This window comes from Channa argus, chromosome 9 (assembly GCF_033026475.1).
Source record: "Channa argus isolate prfri chromosome 9, Channa argus male v1.0, whole genome shotgun sequence".
Classification (NCBI taxonomy): domain Eukaryota; kingdom Metazoa; phylum Chordata; class Actinopteri; order Anabantiformes; family Channidae; genus Channa; species Channa argus.
In genome coordinates, this window is record NC_090205.1 from 6,202,775 (window position 1) to 6,230,137 (window position 27,363).

The following is a 27,363-nucleotide window of genomic DNA, read 5'->3' on the forward strand; positions in this document are numbered from 1 at the left end:
GAAGCAGTTTTCCCTGCAGAGGAAACACGCAGATATGGATTCTCTGAATAGTCTATTGTGTTTGTATATATGTTAAAGACCTGTGTCATAATGCTACAGTAATAACTTGTTGTCTATTTTTTTAGTCCTTTGTATGTGGCAGATTGAGCTGAATATGTTCTGGCAAATTAATCCAGGCTGATTAAATATTAAAAAACCTTATTTCCCAACTATTTGACCTCTTATTTACCGACTGACATGTTTGCTGGGTTGTATTATTGGGCATTACCATGTATTCAGAGTATCATCAATGTGGAAGAAATCACAAAATTAGAAGTGTTGTTCTTATGGAGTTTTTACTTTGCATGAGATGATTTTTCAGCAGAGAACATGTTTGTATGTAAATGAAACAGGTGGTGCACAGGGACAAGATATATTACTGCAAGTCAGACCTCGACCCAGAAGGAGAATGAGCACACAAACACACACAGGCTGATGTAAGGAAGTAAATTAAGTTTAATTAGGACAATCGGAGAAAACAAAGGCTGACTGCTCAAACTAAAAACACCTCACAGAGAGAAATATTAATACAAAATACAACAAAAGGAGGGATGAGGGATAAAGCTGACAAACTCAGGGGTCCAGTACTATATGAAAGTCAACTAAACAAGGCAGAGCACACCAGAGGGTAAACAGATCAGGTCTGAGTACTGCAGAGGAAAGAGGATAAACCAGACAGTTCGGACTGTGGGAGCTGACAGAACACAGACAGAGTCTGCTCTGAGGCAGGTTTAAGAAGGTTCATACTAATCAGCAGCAAGTGCAGGCAGCTGTGCATCCATCCACAGCATCAGTCCAGGGTGAGACAATGACAGGGAGGAAGAGCAGCCACCTACAGAGGGGACAGAGTTACAACAATAATAAGCAAAGCACAGAAACACACAGGCCTTGACAGAGCATATTCATGTTTTATATGAAACATTTCCATATGTATGATGTCAAAACATTTACCAGTGTTACACTTTTTTCTCACAGATCCATTTCATAGATAATCCACATGGCACGTCATTCCACTTGTGACCTTGTTGAACTTTAATTTCTGCACAGTCTTCTCCATCAGTCGAATATTTAAGAAGATTATCGGGCTGCTTCACATCCCAGTATCTAACCAGTCAATGAACAAAAAAATAAAAATCCTGAAATTGTGAATATCTGACATAAAAAGACTCTTGATGGTCTCTATGTTGATAACTTATTAAATGTTATGACAGCAGTGGTGCAGTCAGAGCCGACAGTACTGAAACAGACAGGAAGTGTGTCAGCAGTCATTCTAGCAGCTCTGAGAGTCTCCAGTCAGTGGTGTTCAGAGCCAAATGCTAACTTGAGCTTTTATTTCTTATTTCCCTTTTATGCCTACTATGTTCTATTTAATGTCTTATCTGTTTGTCTCTTTTCACTCACGTGTTTCAGTTGTATTGGACCAAACACACATCATTTCCAGATGTATTTAGATTTAAACAAAATGAAGCATATTTCCGTCTTACTTAAAAGTCAGTGTAGTTCCATCGATCCATCTCCAGGTCCCCTCTTCATCTCTGTCACTCAAACCAATCCAAGATCTCATTCTGGTGAATGCAGAGAGGAATGTCTGTTCAATTGAAACAAAAGACAATCGCTGCAATTATATTTTAGTTGTAACCAGCAGGAGTGAGACACAAAGACACAGCACACACACATTCATATCCACAAAAAAAGCTGAAACACTTCCATTCATGATACAGTGGATTCAGAAAGCAATCACATGCTCATATTTCTTCCTCATGTCCATATTATCCACATTTATTATAATAGTGGCATAACTATTAGATTGGCCAGCAACATCAACAATGTATTAAAAATATAAAGTACAGATTCATTTAATTATGATTATGATTATTTTTACATCTGAAATTAGCAGAAGAAACTATTAAAGCATCATCTGAATTTCAGAAAGCATTTTTATGCAAAACTATCACTTTACATGTTGTCACTTTAATAAAAGATATGTAAAAATTCCTGATCATGTTCATCATTCTTTGTTTGGACACACTGCACCTGTTCTTCAGCACTGTTAATGACCACCAGGTCTGCTCCTCTCTTTCTGCAGTCCTCTCTGCCTTTTGTCCATGAACCAGAGTCATTGGAGAAGAAATAACAGGAGTAGCTGAACATCATCCATCCTGCAGGACAAGTTTTCTCTGCAACGTAAAACAATAGATATTAGAAATGTATCAAGACACAACTCCATCTACTTCCAGAGAAAGATGGTATGAAGCAAAACATGCAAACAGAGGAGTTTTAAGTGTCTTCACATCTTAACATTTTAATGTGCTCACAGAATATGAACGTGTCCTTAATCCTAAACATATAGTGAACAGTTCACAAGTCTAAATCCTTGACAAGATCAAATGTCCTGTCCCTCACTGCCCACACTCACTCACTCTGACACTTGTTCAGTTCCTCTGTTGTTTTATTGAGTCTGGTATTCAGCTGGTCTCTCTCTTCAGTCAGTGAAGACACTTTGTTCTTAATGTCCTGGAGAAGCTCAGTCAGGTTGGTTTTGATGGTGGAAAGTTCTGCAGCTGCACGTTGTGCTGAGTTATCATCTGAAACCACATGAATTCATATAATGTAATACTACTTACTATTTAAATGATTTATTCTTAGTTGTATTTCTATAACATTGTCAAAAGAAATTATGTTTATTTGTTTTTTTCAGATACAGAATGAATACAACTGTATGTTTTTGTGTGTATGATATGATAAGTAAGCCCACATTCTAATATGAAATGCAACATTCACAGTGACATAAAGTTGTATCTTCACTGGGATAAATTATAGGGTTTTATAGTCTGTTTCTAAAATAAAAAATTGTAATAACAATAATACAGTAATAATAAGAGCTAGTTTCTTTGAAAAGAAGGGAAAATGGAAGATCTGGGACTATGGATATGCAAACCATGAACAAAGCAGTGTTTTCTTAGAATTTTCACAAAACAACTTTAATACATTATGTCACTGACAGAACTAGACTGATAAACAATAAACTCCACCAATCAGCCCGTCTGTGCTCGGTTCAGTTAGGTTACACACTAAAGTGAAATCTACGAGTTTTAAGCACATGAGTCCTGCTGGGAGCTACTTAAGCTACTTCACATCTTAACATTTTAATGTGCTCACAGAATGTGAACGTGTCCTTAATCCTAAACATATAGTGAACAGTTCACAAGTCTAAATCCTTAAAAGATCAAATGTCCTGTCCCTCACTGCCCACACTCACTCACTCTGACACTTGTTCAGTTTCTCTGCTGTTTTATTGAGTCTGGCTTTCAGCTGGTCTCTCTCTTCAGTCAGTGAAGACACTTTGTTCTTACTGTCCTGGAGAAGTTCAGTCAGGTTGGTTTTGATGCTGGAGAGTTCTGCAGCTGCACCATGTGCTGAGTTATAATCTGAAACCACATGAATTCATATAATGTAATACCACATACTATTTAGCCAGGTCTTATTCTTTGCTATCTTCTTCTTTTGCTATAATCTTTAAATCTTTAAATCTTTATAATGAACTGATGCCCATTTAAGTTCCATATGCTAAAAATCTTCACCACAATCCTAAACTTTTAATCCTACAGTTCAATAATTGGATTTTCCTCTTATGCCCCGTTTAAAAAAGCATTAAAAACAGTGGTTAACCAGGGGGTCCTGGGCAAAGAAGTGTAATGAGGCTCCTCAGTAGCAGTGTAGCACAGTATACAGCCTTTACAGGAAGCTTAAGGGGATTTGTTGCTGACTTTGCTAAATGTGCCAAAATGAGGGACCACTGGGGCCTTTTCCTCATTTTTGGTTGAGGCATCAGACATTTGCCTGTTTTGCCTGTTGTGATGGTACAACTCTGTAAACATAGCAATATACCTATTGACTATATTGATGTAGAAATGCTGTTGATGACATTGAAATAATAAAACACATTTGCATACAGGCATAATGCTAATATACTATTACAGAAGAAGTGAAGGTGAAGTTGTTTGTCTGGTGCTGAACAGCTACATCCACTTTTCCTGCTAAACTTTGTCTTTTTAGTCAAATCTACTTACTCTAAAAATAATTAAATTCTTACATTTAAAAATGCCATAAAAGCTTTGAAATTTAAAAACATAAGTAAGAAACCTTAAAAGTTAAATTTGTAAAGTATATGACAATAATTCTGAAACTCATAAAGTGACTCTGGTATTAACTTATAAAACATAGACTCACAGTGGACACCGAGGACGATGAGTCCAGCCAACAGAAAAACACTCATCAGCCCCAGACAGAGACCAATAGTTTTATAAAGTCTCCTGTCTGAGCTCCTGGGACCTGAACAGAAAAAGACCAGTAAACACAGTCTTAGATCAGAAATAACATATGATTAAAACAGATTTAATCTCCACTCAGCAACTAATTAAACATTCTTACCTGTCTGATTTGTTGAAGGACTTGAGTAAACAGACTTGTCATATTCAACATTGACATATATTTCCTCCATTGATCACAGGTTTGTTAACTGCCTCAGAGCTCTGGTCAGCTTTGCAGCACAGAACATGTAAATGATAAAGACACTTTGGTTTCAGATACTAAGAGGAAGAGATGGGCCTTGTGGTTTTGGTAGTGGGCAATTCTCATTAGTAGACACACGAGAATGTGTGATTAAGACAACCCAGCCACAAAAACACAACAGACTTTCACTGTGTGTGTTGCTTCACGTGAGACATTTCTATTGAGTCTTTCTGTCTCTGCTGAATTTGAACTCTTGGGCAAAGAGAAGAGCACGATTGTTCTCTGTTTGATCCATCTCTCTGCACTTATGTCCATAAACCTGTTTGTCTTCCAAATTAGAGCAGAGCAGATTTTAAACTTAATTAAATTAAATCAACTGTTTCTTTGAATGTCTCAATTGATTTGTACATACGTAGACACAACTTAAATGCTTAATTACTCTACTTCATTCCCTTGTGGTTGTTCTTCTTCTTCTCTGTGTCTTTCAGCAGGTGTCTTCAGCTTTGCAGCTGTGTGTTTCCAATGTGCAGTTACTGACTCTGTCAAATCCGTAAAAGATCTAAACCAATTCCAGACCACCGACATTTTTTCTGTAAAAAGCTTCACTCGTCTTATCCTTACGTATGCTCACCTTCTTTTTATTGATTTTAATTCTGCATTTGATACAATACGACCTTATCTAATACTTAAGTTAGTTAATTAGGACAGATGAGTGTAAATCATTTTATTATTAATTTGTATTTCTGTTTTCTAACCTGATCAGTACTGGTGTTGCTCAGGGGAGTGTGAGCTCTACATTGCATAAAAATAGATGTGTGAAGAACAAATGCTTTCAACCACATACTGCAATTTCAAGATAACACTGCTATTTTCAGGCTCTGACACAGAGAGGAAGATATGTCGATACACCACATTATTACCAAAAGAGTTTATTAAATGGTGCAGCTCCCACCATCTCATGGTCACAGACCATAGTAAAGTTAGGGTTATACTGGTAATATTTTGTTACTATATGTTACTTTGTGTGTTTTTGTATTTATGATTAGCAGTGTTACGTTTTGTCTTGTTTTACCATGTATAAATATCAGCCTCATTCAAATGAGTGAGTGACAGCAGTGAGGTACAAGACCCACAGTACACAAAGAATCCCAGAAAACACTGCTGCAAACACAGTTTTCCATATGAACCTGTCAATGTAGGCAAATGCTTGTGTTTGTACACTAATGGCGTCCAAAGGCCGGAGATGACATAGTCAGATTCTCTGTGCATGGTAACATTAATACCACTTAGTGGACAGGAGTCAGCCCTGATAGACGGGTATCGAACCACACGGGTCATCACAGCTTGCAGTGTATGTGGTTGTACATGCTGAACCCCCGTCCATCACAACATTGAGCAGTTGCATCTAATGTTGTGATGTGTTACATAATTGCCAACAGGACAAAAGCCTGGAGAACAACAGCTCCATGAAATCTCCTCTCTGAGCTCCTGGTACCTGAACAGAGAAAAGACCTGTGAATACAGCCAATGATACAAAGGTACCAACAGAGGAAGCAACATTATTTGAAGACACACCACAGCTATAAAGAAGTGAAACATGAGAACATGTTGTTACTGTTTATCCGTCTTTAATGAAGACAATTATTCATAAATTATTCAGTTTATTCACTAGGAAGATAAATGAAGAACAAAGTAAAATTCATTCTGCCACCACTGATGCACCTTTAGGAGGATTTGGAGAAAGAGTCATAACTAACGTGGCCACAAAATGTCACTGTTAGATTCAAGCAAACACACAATTTGAACAAACACTCACTGTTGTTTAACATTCATGATAACAGATGAACAAAAATCTTTTGTCATTTTGTGTGTGACTTGAATCATTTATTTTTGTGTGCTGTCAATATGTAGATTATTTGAGATTTTGAACTTTTAGCAATTTACATTTTAAAATAAACGTATTTCTGTATTTTTAAGATTATTGTAACATTTGAAAGATGCTTTTAAAAACATTGTAACTTGTGTAATTCTTATGTAAAATGGGCTCTAATGTGAGTGAGGCATAGAAATAGCACTTGTTTATTCAATGTTAGAAATAAATGAGCGATGCTCTCATTTACTAGCCAGTACTTACTGTAATATTGTTTTAGATTCTTCAAAACAATGTAGTCTGATATAAATGATAGAAAAACTAAGCTCTCAGACCTCCCAATAAAGTTGATGTATATCAGTTTAAATAACTTATGAAAACAAAATTACTAACTGGACTCTAAATAATAATAATAATAATAATTCTTGCATAGACCTTGTATACATGTGCCCTGTTTGGCTTCATTCAACAGGTGGCTCATTTCAGAGGCAGTTTATGCTGCAAAAAACAGTTAAGTCCAAACTCTGAGTCTGTGAAGCTCCATCAGTCCTTTTCCAGGTGCTTCCCTCTACACTGTCAGTCAAAATGGGGAAAAGTGTCTTAGAATTTTACTGTTTACTGCATTAACATGACACATGTTGTAATAGTTTGATGCCTGACATTCAATTTTATGGGAGCTTTAAATCAATGCACTCTTTTGTACATAGGATATAAGTCAGGCTGTGTGTGACAGTGTAAAGGACAAGCACTGTTTAAGTATAATCCTTTGAACTCATGAGTTGACCAGATGCTGTGAAAGCCAGAATCCCTAATTGTCAGTCAGACAGAACAGAGTGGATTGAGGGATATTCCACTGTTGTTCAACCATTGAGCGGAGGAGAACAGAAGATGATGATGAAGAGTGCGAAGCATCAGAGGGAGCTGATCGATGGACAGTGGACTCTGACACTACATGTTCATGTGACACAAATAAGATGGAAATCAGTCATCCACTTGTTATTTACTCACTTATACCCTGACTACATGTTTATTTCACATACATACATGAATACAGATTTTTGGTTTAGATCTGAGCATCTACATTACTTGCTGAGTTTTTATGATTCTCATGTCTGCTTTTGTTTTGAAATCAGGATCTCTGCAAGCCACCAGTGGTGATTGTTCACATGGAGATGTTTTTCCCCACAACTGGCCTCATTGGGGTTTTATTGATTCAAATGAAATTATCTTTCTTGAACTGTAATTTAAAGAAATGACACATTTGCATTGAAGTTTTTTGACAATTGTGAATAGTTAAAATTGAGGAGATTGTTGTACGGTGAGAGAGTTGCCTTTTGAGACTCTGAAGTGATTATTTTTTAATCCTTCCATCTGTTTTTCATTTTGTTATCAATGACATTTGTTAACTCTAATTAACTACTAGTAATTTAGCTTACAAGGCCCAGACTGTTATTAATCTGACAGGATGATGGTCTGATTCTAATATGAGGCAGGTTTATGGTCTGTAAACTTGTTTCTGTTTTACTTGTTTGCTTTGAAGTGTTACGTAGTCTCGTCTACTACAGGAGGAGGGACTGTAGTGGTTAGACATTACATATTAGAGTTCATGTATAATATAAACTGTATTACATGTAGAAATGAAGGAGTACTTGTATTATTATATATGGTGTTTCTTCAGTACATGGGAAATGTGTGTGCGTCAGTAACAATGGAACAGGTCAGGAGAACCTGCCGTTTGTCCCAGAATTAAACATTTCCCAGCATCTCTGTTGAAAACAGTAGGGGCATAGAATTTTTGGCAAGAAAGAGGAGAACAGAACAGGAGATGATGTTTGTCCCTGAACTGTTGCTAAGGAGGAGAAAGATGGGAGAGTATTAGAGTCTTTTTGCTTTTTTGTCTGACTGATGCTTTATCCACGACATTAACCATCTGCCTTCATACACTTGTACAGCTGGACTGAGGTCAGGTGACCCTGGAGGAGAAGGTCATCCCTGGTGGGCCGTAACAAACTCCCTGGCAGCATTAGCTGTGTGTATGAACCAGTGTGAATGTGAATTCAATAAAAGAGCCTAAAGCCAGTGCTTTAATATTCTTTCATGTTAAATATGATAAACCACACAGGCAAAACCATTAAAGTGTGTGACTGGACAAGTTACAGGCTGTACTGTACTATACTGTCTAACCTGTTGCTGGTTGTATCCTGGTTGGTTATCACCAGTTTATAAGGTGCAGTTGTGCGCAGCCTCAGTAATTCGTCCTCCATGATGACGATGTCAGGGTGAGCAAGTTTCTGCATCAGCTTTCCCATGAAGGAACCGACTACAAACAGGACACAAATCACTTTCGTTAAACATTTTGGTGCAATCTGCATCCACAAACCAAAGCTTAATACATTGATTAAAAAAAAAAAAACACAAGTCAACAAACCCTCCAGCTACACACAAGTCTTTTTAGCCTGTAGCCTCGTGATCACATGTCCCTCTTGGACACAATGAATGATACATGTCTGTACATATATGTAAAAAGGCTGTTTCCCAGGTGGAATTTCTGCATTTCAAAACTGGTTTACTGACTGTAGCTCCAGTCAGTAAACCAGTTTTGAAATGCAGAAAGGTTAACATTGGTGTATTTGTATCTGTGCCTATCACATACAAATACTATGAAAATATAATGGATATGTATAGTTGTGTATTGCAGTACTGTTACTGTGCAGCAATGGCTAGAAAGCTAATTTAATCATATTACATGTATTACGTGTCCTCTGTCCTCTGAAAGTCTTGTTCAAGCACCAGTCCAGTTCCCACTGAACAGCACTTTTAGTGTAAAGTTAGCTCCCACTGTTTGTTAGCTGTTAGCTACACTAGCTGTAGCTGTTGACCTGCCTGCATCGGCTAACGTTATCTGCTGTAGCTAACAGTACAGAAACACTAGAAACACTGTTTGGCTGAGCAGGACAAAGTCAAGAGCAAAACACCACAGTGACTCACAGACAGGTAAAGGTGAGACTCACTTGAGGGACTGTGGAGGCGGCTCTGCGCTCCTCCGTCCAGCACTGGCTTTACTGACCGGCCTCGGAGCTTCATGTGCTCTTCACTAAGCCTGAGCGTGGACTGTAAGGCAAACTGTGAGCTGAGCCTGGGAGCCCGAGCTGAGGGCTAACAAACCTTCCAATACACACTAATCGGTTTACGCGCACACAAATCTTGCAGACGGAAGAACTGTAGCAAAATTCCACCGATAAAATCAGCAGTTTCCAGCAATTTTTCTTATAACCTAAGTGTTTTCTCAGATTATTAGACATTTACAGTTAGTTTTTTGAGTGAATAAATTTTCACATTACACATATACATAATTTTGCTACTATTCTACTTATATACTTATATCCATATACAGAGAAATCTAAAATGAAGCAGTTTTCCCTGCAGAGGAAACATGCAGAAATGCATTTTCTGATTAGTCTATTGTGTTTGTATATATGTTAAAGACCTGTGTCATAATGCTACAATAATAATGTGTTGTCTATTTTAGTCCTTTGTATGTGGCAGATTGAGCTGAATATGTTCAAGTAAATGAATCCAGGTTTATAAAAAAAACAAAAAAAACAAACAAATCTTATTTCCCAAATATTTGACCTCTAATTGACAGACTGACATGTTTACCGGGTTGTATTATTAGGCATTACCATGTATTCAGAGTATCACCAGTGTGGAAGAAATCACAAAACTAGAAGTGTTGTTCTCATGGAGTTTTTACTTTGCATGAGATGATCTTTCAACAGAGAACATGTTTGTATGTAAATGAAACAGGTGGTGCACAGGGACAAGATATATTACTGTAAGTCAGACCTCGACCCAAAAGCAGAATGAGCACACAAACACACACAGGCTGAGGAAAGGAAGTAAATTAAGTTTAATTAGGACAATCGGAGAAAACAAAGGCTGACTGCTCAAACTAAAAACACCTCAGAGAGGAACATTAACACAAAATACAACAAAAGGCCTCAGTGTGAGGGAGAATTCCAAAGACGCACAGACACAGAGTGCACTTTGAGGCAGGATTAAAAAGGTTCATACTAATCAGCAGCAAGTGCAGACAGCTGTGCATCCATCCACAGCATCAGTCCAGGGTGAGACAATGACAGGGAGGATAAGCAGCCACCTACAGAGGGAGACAGAGTTACAACAATAATAAGCAAAGCACAAAAACACACAGGCCTTGACAGAGCATATTCATGTTTTATATGAAACATTTCCATATGTATGATGTCAAAACATTTACCAGTGTTAGATGTTTTTCTCACAGATCCATTGCAGAGAATGTCCACATGGCAGATCATTCCACTTGTGACCTTCTGGAACTATTTCTGCACAGTCCTCTCCACCAGCTGAATACCCAACCCCATCATTAGGTTCTCCCCGATTCCAGTTCCTAAGAGGTGAATGAACAAAACAAAAACAATTGTGAAATTGTGAATATCTGAAATAAAAAGACTCTTGATGGTCTCTATGTTGATAACTTATTAAATGTTATGACAGCAGTGGTGCAGTCAGAGCCAACAGTACTGAAACAGACAGGAAGTGTGTCAGCAGTCATTCTAGCAGCTCTGAGAGTCTCCAGTCAGTGGTGTTCAGAGCCAAATCCTAACTCTGACACTGTGCAGGTCAAACAGTGTGAAAAGGTTGTCAGCTTCTATTTCTGTCATTTTTGTTCCTCCGTAAAACCATGAAGGCCTTTATGAGCTCTTTCTAGAAACCTCTTTGTTTCAGCGCTGGGTGGGTCCTCAAGGTGAATCTGGTGTCAAGAAGATATCAGTCATCAACACATCTCTCAAAACAGGGAGTTTTCCAACCTCTTTCAAGCAGGCCTTGATTACCCCACTGCTCAAGAAGCCTTCTCTTGATCCCTCTGTAGTGGAGAACTACAGATCTGTCTCCCTCCTTCCTTTTCTGGCCAAGACAAAGGAACGAGCAGTCTTCAACCAACTCTCAGACTTCCTTTCCAAGAATAACCTCCTCGATGTCAACCAGTCTGGCTTCAAGAGGGGTCACTCCACGGAAACGGCACTCCTGACTGTTGTGGAATATCTTCGAGCTGCAAAAGCCACAGGTCAATCATCTGTCTTAATTCTACTTGATCTATCATCAGCCTTTGACACTGTGAACCATCAGATACTCTTGTCCACACTCTCTGACTTGGGCATCTCTGGATCAGCTCTAGACTGGCTTTGTTCTTACCTATCAGGACGAAGCTTCAAGGTATCCTGGCGGGGGCATCTTTCTCACTCTCATAGCCTCTCTACCGGTGTGCCGCAGGGCTCAGTTCTTGGTCCTCTCCTCTTTTCTATCTATACTTCATGGTGCCATCATTCACTCACATGGTCTTTCCTATCACTGCTACGCTGATGACACACAGCTCTTCCTGTCCTTTCCACCGGACGACGCCACTGTCTCATCGCGCATTTCTGCCTGTCTCTCAGACATCTCAGCCTGGATGAGTGAGAGACACCTTCAACTCAACCTCTCTAAGACCGACGTCCTTGTCTTCCCAGCCAGACCTTTGATGCAACACAACATCAGCATCAACATTGGATCTACAGTGATTGTCCCCACTAATTCTGGGGGTCATCATCGACGACCAACTGAGCTTTAAGGACCACATCTCCTCAGTCTCTAGGGCTTGCAGATTTGCTCTTTATAACATCAGGAAGATCATACCCTACATCACGGAATATACAACCCAACTCATTGTACAGGCGCTGGTCACATCTCGTCTTGATTACTGCAACGCTTTGTTGATGGGGTTACCGATATCCACAATCAAACCCTTGCAGATGATCCAAAATGCGGCAGCTCGCCTAATTTTTAATCAGCCAAAAAAGACCCATGTCACACCACTTTTTAGATCTCTACACTGGCTTCCTGTTGCTGCTCGCATCAGGTTCAAAGCTCTGTCTCTTGCTTACAGGGCTTACCTCAACTCACTCATTCAAGTCTACAATCCTTCTCGCCCGCTGCGGTCTGCCAACGAACGACGTCTGGTGGTCCCAGCACCGCATAGAAGACACCAAGCAAAACTGTTCAGCGCAGTGATCCCACGATGGTGGAACGAGCTACCAAACGCTGCACGCTCAGCTGATTCTCTCCCAATATTCAAAAAACTGCTGAAAACTGAACTCTTCCGCATCTTCCTATGCACTTAAATCTTTAAAAAAAAAAAAACTTTCTGCTCTCTTGCACTTGTATCTCGTGAATAGGACTTTGCTTTGATGTTTTCTCCTTGACTTAGATTTTTGCTTCCCTTGTACCTCACTTGTAAGTCGCTTTGGATAAAAGCGTCTGCTAAATGACTAAATGTAAATGTAAATGTAAGATATGGTCTGAAGTGTCGTACAGCCAAGACCACCGCCAACAGTTCTCACCTAGTGACAGTAGTTGCGTTCAGCCCGACTCAGACAGCTGTAGTAGGCCACCACTCTTTCTCCTGTCTCTCCCCCTTGGGAGAGCACCGCTCCGATTCCCACTTCACTGGCATCTGTATCCACAACGAACGGCTGCTGGGGGTCGGGGTATGCCAGGACAGGAGCCTCTGAGAGGGCTGTCTTCAACTGCTGGAAAGCCACCGAGCAGGCCTCCGACCACTCGAACCGCCGGCCTTTCTCAGTCACTCGGTGGAGGGGACTGGCGATGGTGGCAAAGTCTTTCACAAACCTCCTGTAGTAGGAAGCTAGGCGAAGGAAACTCCTCAGCTCACTCGTGGTGGTCGGCTGGGGCCACTCCTTAATTAGGGCCACCTTTGCCTGGTCCTTGGTCACCCCACGCTCGCTGACCATGTGCCCCAGGAACTGAGTCTCTCTGGCCAGCGAGTGGCATTTTGCTGGGTTAAGCCGCAGTCCAGCCTGACGTATGGCCGTGAAGACTCCTGAGAGGTTGCTGATGGCATTCTCGAAACCCTTGACGTGCACCAGCAGGTCGTCCAGGTAGACCACGCAGCGGCAAAATGCCCCGGCTCCCTGCAGCGGTGACAGCGGTCGTCCCTTGACCGTCGCTGTGTGACAGCTTGCTGGGCCCGACTGGTCCCCTCTCCCTCCAAGCTCTCACCAGCGACCTCCCAGCTGGCTGCCCTGACTGGTCTGTGCCTGGACAGGGACCGGCCTGGTGCTGACCCAGCCCCCAGCACCTCCTCCGCACACTCAGCTTCCTTCAGGGCCTCATCCAGTGATTGGGGCATGGCCAGGCGGACATGTTGGCAAAGCCGCTCCTGTGCTAGCCCCCGCAGAAAGGAGTGGAGACTTAGTTCCTCTCGGGCTGCAGCTGGGAAGGTGGGGTAGATGGGCTGGGTGTAGAGCGGCACGTCAGTGGCGAAGGCCCCTACGCTCTCTCCATCTTGTCTGTAGCGTCCAGCTAGCTGTTCTCTGCTCTGCTCAACAGCGGTCCTATACCCGAAGCGCCGTTTGAGAGCACCAGTGATGGCTCGGAGCTCCCGACGATCCTCTGGGAGTAGGTCGGCGAGCACTTGCAAGACAGGACCCTCCAGGGCCAGGGCCAGATGAGTAGCCGTTTCCTCGCCACTCCATCCCCCGTGGAGAGCAGCCAAATCAACCTGGGCGAGGTAAGGTTCCAGGGGGGTCAGGCCATTGTAGCGCGGTAGCTTGACCGGCGTCAAGGGTAACAGTTCCTGTCTCTCGTGGTTGGGGTAACGATGTGTAGACCGTGGCACCCTGGTGCCATCAGGTCGGTGCAACTCACCAGTCTTTCGCCAAGCCCCCTGCTTGAGGTGCTCCAGCAGCACGCTGCTCTCTAGGACTGCACGCTCTAATTCGCCTATGCTTCGCTCCATGACGAAGTCTACTAGACGGTGGAATCCCACTTCTGACACCAATGTAGCGCCTCACGGCTTATGGGAGCAACTGTGGGAGGCGGCGAAGCGGAAACTAAGGCTAACCCTAACTGACTTAGCTAACTAGCTAATCAGCTAGCATGGGTGCTAGCAGGCTAATGCAAGAGCAACTTGTCAAAATGGCAGGAAGAAGGGAGAGCACTTGTGCCCCATACACCGCATGACTCCAAGTGTCTCAAGCTGTTTAACAGGAACTAATGCTAAGACAGATATTGTCTTTTTACAGTTACCTCTAGCAATAGATATAGCTGGGCTTTATTTTTGAACACACAAAAAGTGGCTGGTCACCGTGAAGGCTACTCCTATACACAGCACTTTCCCTCACGGTGCCAGCCAACACATACATCACGTATAACAAAACCAGAACATCTGAACACACCTAATAACACTAATCTTAACACAAATAATGCACATTAAACACTTTAAACGCATAGAACTATTAACATGGCTATTACCCATAATTCCCTGGGGCTCACTGAGCCAGCCCCCAAACCAACCCACTAGCCAGGCCGTTACAATACATTTACAGAGATATTTGGATTAAAGAAGGTGAAGCACATTTCTGTCTTACGTAAAAGTCAGTGGAGATCCATCGATCCATTTCCAGGTTCCCTCTTCAGCTATGTCAGTTAAACCGATCCATGCTGACTGATTGGTGAATCCAGAGAGAAATTCCTGTTCAATACAGAGACAGAATTCCACAGTTTTTATGTTCTAGTTTTAACCACATTACACCTTCACATGTGTGTTAGGGCAGAGACAGATTACACACACTTTTAAAATATAAACTAGTGTAAACGTAACAGATAACAAATTGAGATCCACAACAACCACATAAGCTAAAAAGTTGGAGTTATTCCATTTATGTTATGATGGATTCAGAGAACAATCAAATGCTAAAATATCTTCCTAATATAAAATTACAATTATTAAATTGGCTCATTGCCAAGAACAACAACTTAGAAGCTAGAAATGAAACCTTTTGACTATAACTAGAATTAGGCACAAAAACAAGACAGTAACTGTCTTGGTCTCCAGTCTGTCTCTGGTCCAACACAGTGAGAGACACAGACAGACAAGGATTCACACTCATATTCACACCTACAGGAAATTTAGAGTCACCAGTTAAGCAAACATGGGAGGAGGAAACCAGAGTGGTAAAGATCATGGGGGGAACTCATTCTGACCTCCTCCCTACAAAGACAATGTCAACTTTAAATTACCCATTTCCCACTAGTCTTAGTCGTGCTAACGTGCTTGTAGGTGGTTCTGCAGAAATGGCCCTTTATGTCCTTTAATCAGTCCTCATTCCTTGTTCAGCCACACACACATGGACACACACACATGCTGTACCTGTTCTTCTGCACTGTTTATGATCACCAGATCTGCTCCTTTATTCTGGCAGTCCTCTCTGGCCTTTGTCCACGAACCAGACTCAGTGGAGAGAAAATAAAAGGACCAGTTGAATTTTGTCCATCCCACAGAAGTTTTCCCTGTAACATAAGACAGCAGACAATAGAAGTCAGTCAAGACAAACTCCATCTGTTGCCAAAAAAAGACAGTGTGAGGTAAAACATGCAAATGTGGCACAGAGGTGTTTTTAGTGTCTGACTCGTGGTTAGAATCACAGAAACATGACCTCAACATGTTAACATTAGTTTATTAACTTACACAAACATTGTTTGTGCAAACATAAGTTTTTCTAAATGGACTTGAATCTAATATGGAAAATACAGTTGAATTCAATCTTTATTTATATAGAGCTTTAAAAACCACCAGGAGTTTTAAAGCTCCAAAGTGCTTTACAGCAGATAAACTGTCATGTGCCTTGTCCCTTACTGTCCACACTCACTGGTCAAATTCTCAAGTCTGTCTCGGTCTTTAGTCATTTCAATGAGTCTGGATTTCAGCTGATCCTTTTCTTTAGTTACGTTAGATATTTGGGCATCTAGCTGGCACATCTCTTCAGTTAGGGAAGATATTTTGGCATTCAGATGGCTTCTCTCTTCAGTCAGAGAAGACAGTGTAGCATTCAGCTGATCCTTTTCTTTAGTTACGTTAGATATTTGGGCATTCAGTCTGTCTTTCTCTGCAGTCAGGGAAGACAGACTAGAATTCAGCCGGTCTCTCTCTGCAGTCAGGGAAGACACTCTGGAATTTAGCTGGTCCTTCTCTGCAGTCAGGGAAGACAGACTAGAATTCAGCCGGTCTCTCTCTGCACTCAGGGAAGACACTCTGGAATTTAGCTGGTCCTTCTCTGCAGTCAGGGAAGACAGACTAGAATTCAGCCGGTCTGTCTCTGCACTCAGGGAAGACACTCTGGAATTTAGCTGGTCCTTCTCTGCAGTCAGGGAAGACAGACTAGAATTCAGCCGGTCTCTCTCTGCAGTCAGGGAAGACAATGTGGAATTCAGCTGGTCTTTCTCTGCAGTCAGGGAAGACAATGTGGAATTTAGCTGGTCTCTCTCTGCAGTCAGGGAAGACAGACTAGAATTCAGCCAGTTACTCTCTGAAGTCAGGGAAGACACTCTGGAATTTAGCTGGCCTCTCTCTGCAGTCAGGAAATTAATTCTAGCAGTCAGTCGTCGTCTCTCTTCAGTCAGGGAAGACAGTTTAGCATTCAGCTGGTCTCTCTCTTCAGTCAGGGAAGACATATTGTTCCTGCTGTCCTGGAGACTCTTATTCATGTTGGCCTTCATAGCTTTCCCACTGTTTACTGTGTTATGGTCTAAAAGATAATAAAGAATGTGTGAATGACAAGCATCATATAATACAATTCACCTTATTTCCTATTTTTTTCCTCCATGGCTACAGTGAACTAATGCTTCCTATGTTCCATAGATTATTTCTAGTTTACACTTGTAAACATGTTCCTTAGTGTTTTATTAGTCTCATGAAACATCAAACAAATCACATTTCATCAAACAATGAAATGTATGACAAAACCTGAATAGCTACATGCATTTTAGCTTTGTCTGTTTAATTAATGTTGTAATTTTACATTTTAAAAAGCAATTTTAATTTTTTTTATAAAAGTTTTAAAATTTAAAAAAGAAAAACTAAAGCAATAGGTAACAATATTAATAAACAGTGATATTTGAATGTTTAGGACTAAATGTTAGAATTTAACTTGTGTGTATTTGTATTTTAGCTTTGTGTATTTTATTTAGTGTTGTTTGTACAATTGTCTCAAAACACATTTCTCCAGATTTAACACAAAAAACATATTAAGCTTGAACTTTATAGTCTTATATCATTCAGAGTAGCATAATGCTCCTTATAAGAACAAATTAAATGTTAATTTATGAAAACCAGACTCACAGTGGAGATTGAAGATGAAGAGTCCAGTCAACAGGAAAACACTCAGCAGCCCCAGACAGAAAACCACAGCTCTATAAATTCTCCTCTCTGAGCTCCAAAGATCTGAACAGAGAAAAGACCAGTGAATACAGTCAATGGTTTCATAGTAAGACCAGATAATATCAGATTTATTCCCACTCAGTCTGTAAGCATCTATGTCTGACTGAACATTCTTACCTGTCTGAGTTGTTTTCCATCTTGAAAGAAAAGACCTGTCAAATTTAAAATTCATTTGTATTTCCTCCATTGATAAGGTGGTCAGCTCTTACTAGAAGCTCATCTCTGCAGCACAGACTGCAGTAAAATATCAATGTAGAAAGTTGGTTTCAGTTTTTGAGGAAGCTGAGCTTAAGAGGAAATTAATCATTTTGAGGGCCAAATCTTTACGGAGCAGCATTTTAAGACACACGTCCCTACAGCCACATAGGACTGAATTATAACGAGGAGTTTAGGACAATATGGATGAGAGGAGGTGGCAGACAGAATATATTGCTCAAACTGACATCCACCATGTATAACACCTCCCACCCCCTGATTCACGCTGTGGAGGCTCTGAGCAGCTGCTTCAGCACAAGATTGTTACACCTCCAGTGTATGAAAAAGCGCTATCGCAGGTCGTTCCTCCCCTCAGCTATCAGACTGTACAACACACCAATACAGTGAGACACAAATGGGAGTCACTTTTTTGTAATGTGTACGGTTATTATGGGAAAAACTCATGTGTCTGTTGTGAAACTTTTTTGTGCTCTATTTGTTTAGGTGAGGGGAAATATCTTTGACTTAATGTGTGGAGTGATATCTGGTTCTTTTCTTTTTACTGCTGGAACACTGGAATTTCCCCATTGTGGGATCAACAAAGTCTTATCTTAGCTTACACAGACTGTGGGAAACCTTTTTGGTCAAAACCCGGTTTGATTAGGAGAGATGGCCTCCATCCAAAACAGTTAAGACAGATACTGCTGTATTACAGTCACTGAGGAAGTAACAGTAAGAACAGCAGAATGTTCTGCAATATTCTCAGTGAAGTAAATATGAGTTTAAGAAGCTTCACAGATGGTGTCAGACTCAAATTAACCAACCAATGATACTGAACATCACTGATTTGTTAAAAAACATAATAATAAAATTTATTTATATAGCACATTTGAAATGTGCACTAAAGTGCTTCACAAACAGATACAAATATTAAACATCAAAAATGTACAAGTCAAAAGGATACAAAGGATAAAAGGGCAATTAAAACAAGCAAAAATCAAATGTCAAGGACATCAATAAAAAAAGACAATACTGATAAACTGTCCATTAACTGCTGAAGGGTGAATGCCAATTTAAATAGCTGTGTACTGAGCATGTCAGGGTCTTGTTGCACTTCTTGTCCCTGGACTTTTATTTTGTGGCCCCTTCTCCTTACTTCCTGTCCTTGGTTCTTTTCCCCAGCTTTGCCCTCGTTGTCCCTCATTGTTTGCACCTGTTCCACCCTCTATTTAAGTTCAGTCTTCCCTTCACTCCCCTGCCAGATCCTCGTCATTGTTAATGTGGTCTCTGCCATCGTGGTTACTGTCTTCGTCGTGGTCACCGCTGTCATTGTCATCATTATTACCCTAACCAACCCCTCAGGCTCTGGACTCTAGGTAAAAGCTGTTAGTGTATTTCATGGACTCTTGCATTCGGGACTCTTGTATCTCCTGGACTTTTGTTTTTGGGACCCTGTGCACCTTTCCCCTTTGGTCTGAATTTTGGTGATGTGCCTGCTTGCTGTTTTGTTTTTCCGTGTCTTGTTAATTTAGTTTATCTGTTTGTTTCCTTAGACTTCTCGTTGTTTTCCTGTGTAGTGATTTTTGTTTTTCTGTGCCTTATTTATCTGGTTTCCCTCTGGTTATCAGTTTTCCTTAGTCCCCCTCCGTGTACTTACCTGTTATTAGATTTTATGTTTATCCGAGTCTTATTTGTTTTTTGAGCCTGTTGTCCTAAGTTACTATCTTACTATCTGTTAAGTTAATTCCCCTCATGTTCTGGTCCCTTTGGTTAGTTTGAGTTTTCTTTATTCTGTAGCCGGTTCCTGGTATCCTCCTGTTAGGAGCAACTTCTGTAAACTATTTACATCTGTCAATAAATCCCCTCGTTATTTGCAATCCCTCTTATAGTCTCTTCACTTGGGTCCTCCCTTAACCTAAACGTGACAGAGCATAGATTTAAAAGACTATTAATGTGTAGAATAAGTGGATCCTCACACTGGTTTCCACAGCACAGAAACTGGTGAGAAAGAACCGTACGCTACACTTACTGTCCCAGACACAAGATACCAAAGACTTTTTGTGGAATAATATCTGACTTTCTAAAAGAACATGTTACTACATTACACAGCCGGGGACTTGAGTATCCCCTGATTTGCCTCACACCTCTCACTCTGGGCAACTCCAAAAAAAGAAATGAGTCCAACTACTCTCGAGAAGTTTGGTTCCAGAGACAGTGCTATGTGTAGAGGTAAGCCCCACTATATCTAGTTGGTATCACTCATCCTCTCACAACAACTCCAGTTCACTTCCCTGACAGAAAGGTGAAATTCCATGTTCCTAGACCTAGCTTCCAAAGCTCTGAATGGAATTGGGATGGGATTGCAATGGGAGGTAGTACAACTTAAAAAGTGAGAGAGACTGTCCATGACTTGGGGGAGTCCACCACAGTAAGGGGGCAACTCTCAGAGGGGAAGCATGTCTCAATCCTTGAAAACATTAAAGGCCTACACCTACTCACTCTGAAGCCTGTTCAGTTCCTCTGCTGTTTTATTGAGTCTGGCATTCAGCTGATCTCTCTCTTCAGTCAGTGAAGACAGTTTGGTATAACAGTTCTGGAGAGGCTCAGTCAGGTTGATATTCTAAGTTATAATCTGAAAGCACATGAATTCATATAATGTAATACTACTTACTATTTAGCCGGGTCAGATGTTTTCCCCCAAACTTTAAAATAAATTGATGCACATGATTTAAGTTCCATATTCTAAATATCTCCACCACAATCTTACACTTTTACTCCTACAGCACATTAAGTGGATTTTCCTCGTATGCCCAGTTTAAAAAGCATCAAACAAACAGTGGTTAACCAGGGGTCCTAGAAAAAGAAGTGTAATGAGGCTCCTCAGTAGCAGTGGAGCACAGTATAGAGCCTTTACAGGAAGTTTAAGGAGATTTGTTGCTGACTTTGCTAAATGTGTCAAAATGAGGGGCCACTGGGGCCTTTTCCTCATTTTTGGTGTAAAGTTTAATTTTTCATATCTTCCCTTTTTTTGGTCTGATTGTGCATGTTACTCTAAGCAATGCAATACTGATGCCATATTATTAAAATATTAATATTATTAAAAAATGGAAACATTTTGAGGATTGTTCGTTGTCTCTGATAACAGTTGTAAATAAATTAAGTTTAAATGGCCACAATTTTTACACATTAGCTTATTTCACATTAGTGAAAGTGATACTTTTGTATTTTGATGCATTAGTATGGTCATTAATGTTGCAGCTGGTAATGTTTGGCTTATTTCTACCGCTGATGTTCACATGTCACATGAGAAATTCATGTGATTAGATTAGATATAAAATGTATTTAGAAAAGTAAAAGTTTGATTTTTGCCCTTGATCGTTACTGAAATCAAAGTATGAAGATGGAATTATTCAAGCACATTAGAAGGAGCTTAAATTTGTTAAGTGTAGTATTTACTCTAACTAAATATAGTGTCCACTGTTGGAGCGCAGAAGAGATTGAAAGCTAAATGCAAAGACCTGTCCTGATAAACAGAATCAAACACAGTCAGGCCTCTAAATCAAGAAGGACAGGAAGAGCACTACAAAATGAACATATATTTCTCATTCCAGTGCTATTATTGGAAAGCTACACGTTTGAGCAAAGATCGTGAATAAGTTTGAATTCCAAAAATATAATACGTGTTTAAATAAACTTTCCAACAAATTACAGTACTGCTGGCTTTTATGCTCTTTGATTTTGGAGAGTATCAAATTTAAATAATGAATTAATATAATAATTGTATAGGAAAGAAAACATATGTTGCAGTGTGTTAAAGGTGCTTTCTCCATCTGTAATACAGCAGAGGGACGGGAGATTCCACACATGCAATTCCACAAATTTTGGCTATTTTGATGGAGTTCCTATGCTGGTGGGATCTGAGAAGCTAGCCATTGGAGGAGGAGGAGAGCCTTTAGTCGATCTGAAGATTAAACCAAAGGACTCGGTCTACCCCCAGGGACAAGGCAGTGGTTTACCATCATTGGCAGCCTTTGACAGACGGGTGACTATATTTAGGTAGTTTGGCTTATGTAGAGGTGATCTTACTCGTATCCGATGGTCCAACAATTATCCACTCCAGAGATCGTTGTATGACAAACACTGAACATAATTCTACAGTACACGTTTGCAAATACTAATTTCACAAACACGTTCACAACTCAATTCCACTGAACCCAATAAGAAACCGTGTGCCTCCACAGCAACACACTGGACCTTTCTCTTCTATCTTGTTGCGGTCCACACCACCTTGTACAGAAGATCACCAGGACTCCACTGCCCTCTCTGCAGAGCATCTACCACGGGAGAGCTGCTTCCATACTCAGAGACCCCTCTCACCCCCAGCACAGACTGTTCACACTTCTACCCTCAGGACGGAGGTACAGAAGTGTGAAATGCAGAACCTCAAGACTGAAGAACTCTTTCTTCGCCTCTGCCATCAGACTCCTGAACAGCTGATAGGAGTTTGCAACCATGAACATAACTGTTTACATGGACACAACTGTTTACGTTGAATCACATTTTGCATTTGCACACTCATTTTTTCAGAACTGCATTACCTCACTTTGTATTGCCTTATTTCTCTTATTTTTTTGCTCTTATTTTTTATTTTATTTGATTTCTATTTTTCGTCCTATTCGTTCCATTTCACTTACTGTATGACATTTAGAGTCGACGGAAAAGTAAGAATTTCATTGTGCAGGGAAACATGCTTTCTGTCTGTGCATATGACACTAAACACTTTGAATTTTTGAATCTTTGAATCTTGTAGACCGTTCTTTCTCTCAACTTTAATAGCTGAACACAAATCTCTAATAGCTGTATGCATGAGCCAACCAGGGTTTACTGGGTTTGTGTTGTGAGGTTGGATTGATTATAAGCATACGGATGATGTCATTTATTATGTCAGTTGTCTAGTTGTAGTTGTCGTAAAAACATTATTTTTACAAAAACTAGGTAAATCGAAGGAACCCTGGTTGGCTCATACATAATGACCGGGCCCTGATTGTGTTCCAATATTAGAAACAATTACTAACTTAATATTGGAAACAATTGCCAAGTAACCTATAAACTTATAAAACAACAAAACAAACTATGCTAACTAATAAACATTATGACCAATCTTCTGTGGTGTTCTCTCTTCTTTCTTCTGGTGTCAGAGGTCACCAGCACTTAACGGGCTGTAGGCACCGTCTCATTCTAATTCTTGGAGAAGACAGACATAGCTTTATGGCTCTATCACGTAACACATAAGGGGTTTACCAGAATGTGCTTCTGTACTGTCTTGCCGTGTAGGTATTTGTTAAAGAAGATTGTCGCAAGAGAAACTAAAGACGCTTATTGTCCATTGTTCCTTTTTGCCCTCCTCCTCCCCCACACGTCCCGGCCACAGCTGGAGAAGGATTTATTATTACAAACCCGATTCCAAAAAGGTTGGCACACTGTACAAATTGAGAATATAAAAGAAATGCAGTAATTTACAAATCTCATAAACGTATATTTTTTTTCACAGTAGAATATAGATAACATATCAAATCTTGAAAGTATGAAATTCTGAAATGCCTTGCCAAATTATTGGCTCATTTTGGATTTCATGAGAGCTACACATTCCAAAAAAGTTGGGACAGGTAGCAATAAGAGGCCGGAAAAGTTAAATGTGCATATAAGGAACAGCTGGAGGACCAATTTGCACCTTATTAGGTCAATTGGCAACATGACTGGGTATTAAAAAAGCCTCTCAGAGTGGCAGTGTCTCTCAGAAGTCAAGATGGTCAGAGGATCACCACTTCCCCCAATACTGCGGCGAAAAATATGGGAGCAATATCAGAAGTTTCTCAGAGAAAAATTGCAAAGAGTTTGAAGTTATCATCATTACAGTGCATAATATCATCCAACAATTTGGAGAATCGAACAATATCTGTGCGTAAGGGTCAAGGCCGGAAAACCATATTGGATTCCCGTGATCTTCGGGCCCTTAGACGGCACTGCATCACATACAGGAATACTACTGGAACGGAAATCACAACATGGGCTCAGGAATACTTCCAGAAAACATTGTTGGTGAACACAATCCACCGTGCCATTTGCTATTGCCGGCTAAAACTCTTTAGGTCGAAAAAGAAGCCATATCTAAACATGATCCAGAATCGCAGGCATTTTCTCTGGGCCAAGGCTCATTTAAAATGGACTGTGGCAAAGTGGAAAACTGTTCTGTGGTCAGACGAATCAAAATTTGAAGTTCTTTTTGGAAAATTGGGACGCCATGTCATCCGGACTAAAGAGGACAAGGACAACCCAAGTTGTTATCAGCGCTCAGCTCAGAAGCCTGCATCTCTGATGGTATGGGGTTGCATGGGCAGCTTACACATCTGGAAAGGCACCATCAATGCTGAAAGGTACATCCCAGTTCTAGAACAACATATGCTCCCATCCAGAAGTCGTCTCTTTCAGGGAAGACCTTGCATTTTCCAACATGACAATGCCAGACCACATACTGCATCAGTTACATCATGGCTGTGTAGAAGAAGGATCCAGGTATTGAATGGCCAGCCTGCAGTCCAGATCTTTTACCCATAGAAAACATTTGGCGCATCATAAAAAGGAAGATGCGACAAAGGAGACCAAAGACAGTTAAGCAATTAAAAGCCTGTATTAGACAAGAGTGGGACAACATTCCCATTCCTAAACTTATCTCCTCAGTTCACAGATGTTTGCAGACTGTTATAAAAAGAAGAGGGGATGCCACACAGTGGTAAACATGGCCTTGTCCCAACTTTTTTGAGATGTGTTGATGCCATGAAATTTAAAATCAACTTATTTTTCCCTTAGTTAGTAGTAGTTTGCTGTTTCAGGACTTTAAATTAACAAATTAAAGGTTAAAATTATGCTTAGCATAAGGTTATTCTAAGCAGAATGAAGCAACAGCTTGGATGAGTAGCAAAAGGTTTCCAATCAAGAAGAAAGAAGTTCAGTTGGCACAATTCAATCTTCGTATACATAAGCTGGTTTCTTAACTGTCACGTAAACAGGATAGCTGGTTTTCAAAAAGAGGGTAGTGGATTGGGGAAACCGGATTTCCACACACAGATTTTTACTGAATTAATTCAATGTCATTGCTATGTATATGTGTAACCAGGTTTCTAATCATCTCCCTGAAGGGTGAGATCATTAATCCACTTATGTACATAGGCCCAGAACACCAACCCCTCTGGACAAGGGGGTCAGGATGTTTGGCTTGAGAAAGAGAGGTCAGAGAGCAGCATTGTTTCTCACTATATCTTTGAGTTTGTCTTTAAAAATAAGTCAGAGGTGGAAGAGAAATCAATTACTCTTCTGCTGCATGTATACACAGATTTCTGGTAACCAGGTGAGATCTGCATAACATGATACCCGAGAAAGCTGAAGGTGGAAGTGAACTGGTTATATAAGTGCATGTATATGCACTCTTCAAAGGAGTGATGCATATGGACTTTGGGATCTTGTCCTGAGGCGTTGGCTCTACCGTGTTGTGCCATGTACCAGGGAAGCATCTACTTAGTTTCTCCAATGTACAAATCTGTACATATCTTGCTGCTTTGGATTGCGTATATCACATTGCTCTGCTTATGTCTGGGTGTTTTGTCTTTGGGGTGGACCTCTTTTAGCCACAGTGTGTTGCTGGGTTTGAAATGTTCAGGGATGCGGCGTTTATTTAAAATTCTTCAAAAGTTTCTAAGATACTCGAGCCACATGTGGGATGACAATGAACAGAACAGCATCAATGCCCCAAATGATCATAAAAAAGGAAGAGTTGTACAAAACTAAATAGCAGGTCCAGTTGCCACCAAACAGCATTTTCTGGGTCTCTGACCATTCTGTATCCTCCAGTTGATCACTCATAGTTCTACTCTATTGCTAATGAAATCACAGCATCACTTATGTTAAACTTAAATTTTGTAACTACTTGATTGCTGCACCAACACAGTCGCTCACAGGTGGATATTCAGTGCTCCAGAGTGTGCATTGCATGTGGCATATGGTGCTTATCAGTGAAAGTTATGAAGAGCTATAGAGAAATAGAAGTATTTCCTTTTTTTCAGTATAAATACAGTAAATGCAAACATTATTACTTTAAATGTAATATTACTTATTTATTTATTTGCATTTATACAGATATTCCTCTCTAACTTCACCGCACTAGGCACCTGGTGGTGGATTGGTTTGACTGACAGGGAAGAGGAAGGCACCTGGAAATGGATTGATGGAGCCTTACTGACTCAGAGGTTTGACCCTAATGTGTTTTTTAGCACATATTAAAGCCTCTGACATTAGCAAACTGTTGACTTAACACTTTACTGAAAGAATTCTGAATAATAACTTAACATTAGAGTGAATCATAGAATATTCAGCTCAATTAAGACTTTGATCAACCATTCAGTTCATTTAAAACTACAAGGCAATGAAACTACCCCAATGTAGGAATAAAACCCAGATTCAAAAAACAGATTTTAGGTCCTATGACTTGTGAAAAATGTTCACAAATATTTCTAGAAAGAAGCAGCATGGTGGTGGTGTGGTTGGCGGTGCTACCTCACAACTAGAAGGTCCCCAGCTTTAATCCATCTGCTGACCTTGGTCTTTGCGTGTTTTGCCTAAAGTTTGATTCTTTTTCTTTTTAGGTACTGGGAAACAAAACAGCCTGACAATGGTATTGGAGACACAATGTGGGGTGAGGAAGACTGTGCCCACATCCGAACTCAAAAGAAAACTAAAAATAACTGGAATGATCTGTCATGTGATGCTTCTCTGCACTGGATTTGTGAGAAAATGGCTCAGTGCTAGTGTACATCATGTATCCTTGCTTTTAGAAAGGTATTTGTTGTGGAGATCTTGTTGATGTTTAACGACAATTTAATTGAGTTTATACCAAAGATTATGTAATATGTAATCTGCCTTTATGACTAACCACATGGCTGTATAACTTAATAAAGATGTGTTATGTCTAGAGAGGTGCGAGGTTTTGTTGGAACATTCTACTATGTGCGATAAAACCACAGGGGGCTGATTTTGTCTGTGACACAAGGTTATGAGACTGGTTTTGACCAGTTTATGACCAGGGTTTATTCCCCCCCACTGCAACACCTTTGGGGTTTGGTCTATATCCAAGGAAGTCGTGAACTTTTATAAATAATTTGTACATGAACGTGTTCTTGTTCAGACTGATCTGAACCCTCTTGCAATAGTTTTTTTGCTGTTTGACCTTCAAAAACTTCAACCCACAGCACAAAGGCATCACAAATCAAAAATGGCTTCTCTCAGGTTGAGAAGCTGTCATCCTGTGCTACCCGGACAATGCTCCAATCTGTGTAGGATCTGAGCCAGATCATCGAAAGGAAAGAAGATGGCAGCCATG

General features: G+C 40.3%; 1 protein-coding gene and 1 long non-coding RNA gene across 5 annotated transcripts; one reads left to right on the forward strand and one right to left on the reverse strand.

Moving 5' to 3' along the window:
* Nucleotides 1-404: 404 nt before the first annotated feature.
* On the reverse strand, nucleotides 405-18,281 carry LOC137132651 (CD209 antigen-like protein C). Of its 4 annotated transcripts, none has more exons than XM_067515464.1 (7): nucleotides 4,270-5,234; nucleotides 3,303-3,467; nucleotides 2,460-2,624; nucleotides 2,074-2,216; nucleotides 1,524-1,627; nucleotides 991-1,143; nucleotides 405-871 (listed from the first exon to the last, which is right to left on the reverse strand). In XM_067515464.1, the coding sequence occupies exons 1-6, from the start codon at nucleotides 4,313-4,315 to the stop codon at nucleotides 996-998; spliced, it is 771 nt and encodes a 256-aa protein (XP_067371565.1). In that variant the 5' UTR covers nucleotides 4,316-5,234; the 3' UTR covers nucleotides 405-871; nucleotides 991-995. The 4 variants fall into 4 exon arrangements, 3 of the variants coding, with proteins under 3 accessions (XP_067371565.1, XP_067371564.1, XP_067371563.1); XM_067515463.1 differs by lacking the exons at nucleotides 991-1,143; nucleotides 1,524-1,627; nucleotides 2,074-2,216; ... (1 more) ...; nucleotides 3,303-3,467; nucleotides 4,270-5,234 and adding exons at nucleotides 10,701-10,850; nucleotides 14,890-14,993; nucleotides 15,672-15,811; ... (1 more) ...; nucleotides 17,640-17,741; nucleotides 17,856-18,281 and having other exon boundaries at nucleotides 478-871; XM_067515462.1 differs by lacking the exons at nucleotides 405-871; nucleotides 991-1,143; nucleotides 1,524-1,627; ... (2 more) ...; nucleotides 3,303-3,467; nucleotides 4,270-5,234 and adding exons at nucleotides 10,315-10,580; nucleotides 10,701-10,850; nucleotides 14,890-14,993; ... (2 more) ...; nucleotides 17,640-17,741; nucleotides 17,856-18,280.
* A 753-nt stretch (nucleotides 18,282-19,034) lies between these two features.
* On the forward strand, nucleotides 19,035-26,999 carry LOC137132653 (uncharacterized). The gene is made up of 3 exons (XR_010915165.1): nucleotides 19,035-19,309; nucleotides 26,124-26,233; nucleotides 26,630-26,999. It is a non-coding gene; the product is annotated as an uncharacterized lncRNA (long non-coding RNA).
* Nucleotides 27,000-27,363: the final 364 nt, after the last annotated feature.